Source organism: Nestor notabilis, unplaced genomic scaffold (genome assembly GCF_000696875.1).
Source record: "Nestor notabilis isolate BGI_N333 unplaced genomic scaffold, ASM69687v1 scaffold16356, whole genome shotgun sequence".
NCBI classification, from domain to species: domain Eukaryota; kingdom Metazoa; phylum Chordata; class Aves; order Psittaciformes; family Psittacidae; genus Nestor; species Nestor notabilis.
Window position 1 is genome coordinate 23,570 of NW_009934383.1, and position 1,982 is coordinate 25,551.

A 1,982-nucleotide genomic window follows, 5' to 3' on the forward strand; every position below is an offset into this window, starting at 1 on the left:
GCCAGGCTCCTCGGTATCCCCAGGCCCCATGAGGGCTGCAGGGCTCATTCCCAGGCAGCTTCCAGGGAAAGTCTCATGGGACTGGGGCCTCCAGCTTGTGCCTCTCCCATTGAAGGGAATCTCAGCACCGGGTCCTTCCTGCGATAGATAGGACTTTGTGGGGGCATTCCTCTGAGCTGCTTGGCCATGCCATGGGGCAGATCCATGCCATGCCATGGGTAGTGCCAGTTCCTGGGAGCCGTGGGAGTTGTTCATCACTGATTTGACTTGGTAATGCCCAGTTTTTCCGCGGGCCGTGGCCTCCCTCTCCTCTTCCCATCAGCGAACATGTTGAGACTCAGCTCCCATGGAGGAAACGGCTGATTCCCCATGGGAATAACCATAGCTGGAATCTCAGCTTCCCATCATGTCCCCATGCTGGAGGGACACCACAATGTGCCGCTGCTGGACTGTGCTGCTGGCATGTGGAGAAACTGAGTCACTGCCCGAGGCAGGGGGGGTGTGGTGGTGGTGCCGCCGCGTCGCGGCACTGGCAGCATCGGCGGAAGGGGCAGCATCGTGCCTGCCAGGGCACGCTAGGGTTCAGGTTTGTTGCGGGAGCGGGCAAGACCCTGGTGGGTGCTGACGTTCCTCCTGCCCCCAGGTGCTGCAGGACGTCCTGCGGGACCTTTATCGGCTGCTCAAGCACGTGGTGGCGGCCGAGTCTGATGGTGCAACGGTGCTGCACGCGCAGCTGGCGCTGGAGGAGCTGGATGCAGTGATGAGGAGGGTTCTCTTCCCCCCGCAAGTGCTGGAGAAGAAGATCGTGGTGCTGCCATAGTGGGTCTGGGGCTGCAGAAATGAACTCTTCCCTCTCCAGAGTTGGGGCCAAGCTCTCCGAGGGGAAGGGTTCGCTGTGCCACTGGGATACCACTGGCTGGGACATGGCCTGGGCAATGTGAACTCGCTGGGATGGGGCAGGAAATAAAATGGCAACACGCTCAGCACTGTGTCCGTGATGTCTCTGGGAGCTGTGTGAAGCTTCTGGGTGCCATTGTGGCTATGTCCCACCCCTCGTGTGCTTGGGCTGGTGGCAGCAACCCAGGCCCTGGGTGGGCCCTTGGGTCCCGTGGAAGGGTGAGCATCAGCCAAGGGGGCTGGGAGGTGAGGGGCTCTGTCTGAACAGCCACACAGCCTGCCCTGGCCCTCCCTGGCACTGTGGTCGTGCCTTGGAGGTGCTGGAGGTAGTTGGGACTGCTGGGATGCTGGCAGTGCCTGCACACTCCCTGCTGGGTGCCTGCTAGTAAGGAGGGAGCTGTTCTGGGTGCCAGCCCTGGACGAGGGACAGGGACAATCCCTGGAGGCAACAGCTGAGCCAGCTTCTAAATGTTGTGATTTTAGCCAAATCTGAATGATTTTCCCGGAGGGGAGAGAGGGAAATGGGAGCTGGCATTGCCAAGCCTGCCAACATGGTGATGCCACAGTACTGGGAGTGGGGCTGCACTGGGGACCTGTCCCCCTCTGCGGTGCCTCTGTGGAAGGCCCTGCCATGACACTGTCCTACCCTGCTCCTGTTCCTGGGCTCTCTCTCACCGTGGGGTCTTAGGATGGGGCCCTTCTACTGCAGCACCAGGAGTCCTCTCCATGCCAGGGCTGCCGTGTGTGCTGGGACCATGGCTGTGGCTGTGGGACGCTGCAGGGTGCCTGGCTGTGACCACCTGTTTGCTCAGGGACATCCCAATGTTGGTGTCACCCATCTCCCATCAGCCAGGGCAGCCCCCATGGGCGCTGCAGCACCATGGGCCCTGTTCCTGCACGAGGAGCTGTTGTGCACCCACCGGGTGGGGCGAGCAGGACTGGAGACAGGGGTGCTATGGGATCATACAGAGCCTCTGGGGACCCAGCCCAGAGCCCCCGCTTGCACTGGTCAGTCCCCAGCCCTGCTGTGCTCAGCCCCGGGTACCTGATACCAGTGACGGGTGGTGTGAGGGGTGCAGTACCCC

The 1,982-nt window shown here is 62.0% G+C and overlaps 1 protein-coding gene across 1 annotated transcript in view; it reads left to right on the forward strand.

Moving 5' to 3' along the window:
- The window catches only part of TANGO6 (transport and golgi organization 6 homolog (Drosophila)), a gene marked incomplete at its 5' end in the record, with an annotated part of 24,305 nt that extends 23,485 nt beyond the window's left edge, over positions 1–820 (forward strand). The window contains 1 exon segment of the mRNA XM_010017322.1: positions 644–820. Within this exon segment, the coding sequence (XP_010015624.1) occupies positions 644–820 (177 nt within the window).
- Positions 821–1,982: the final 1,162 nt, after the last annotated feature.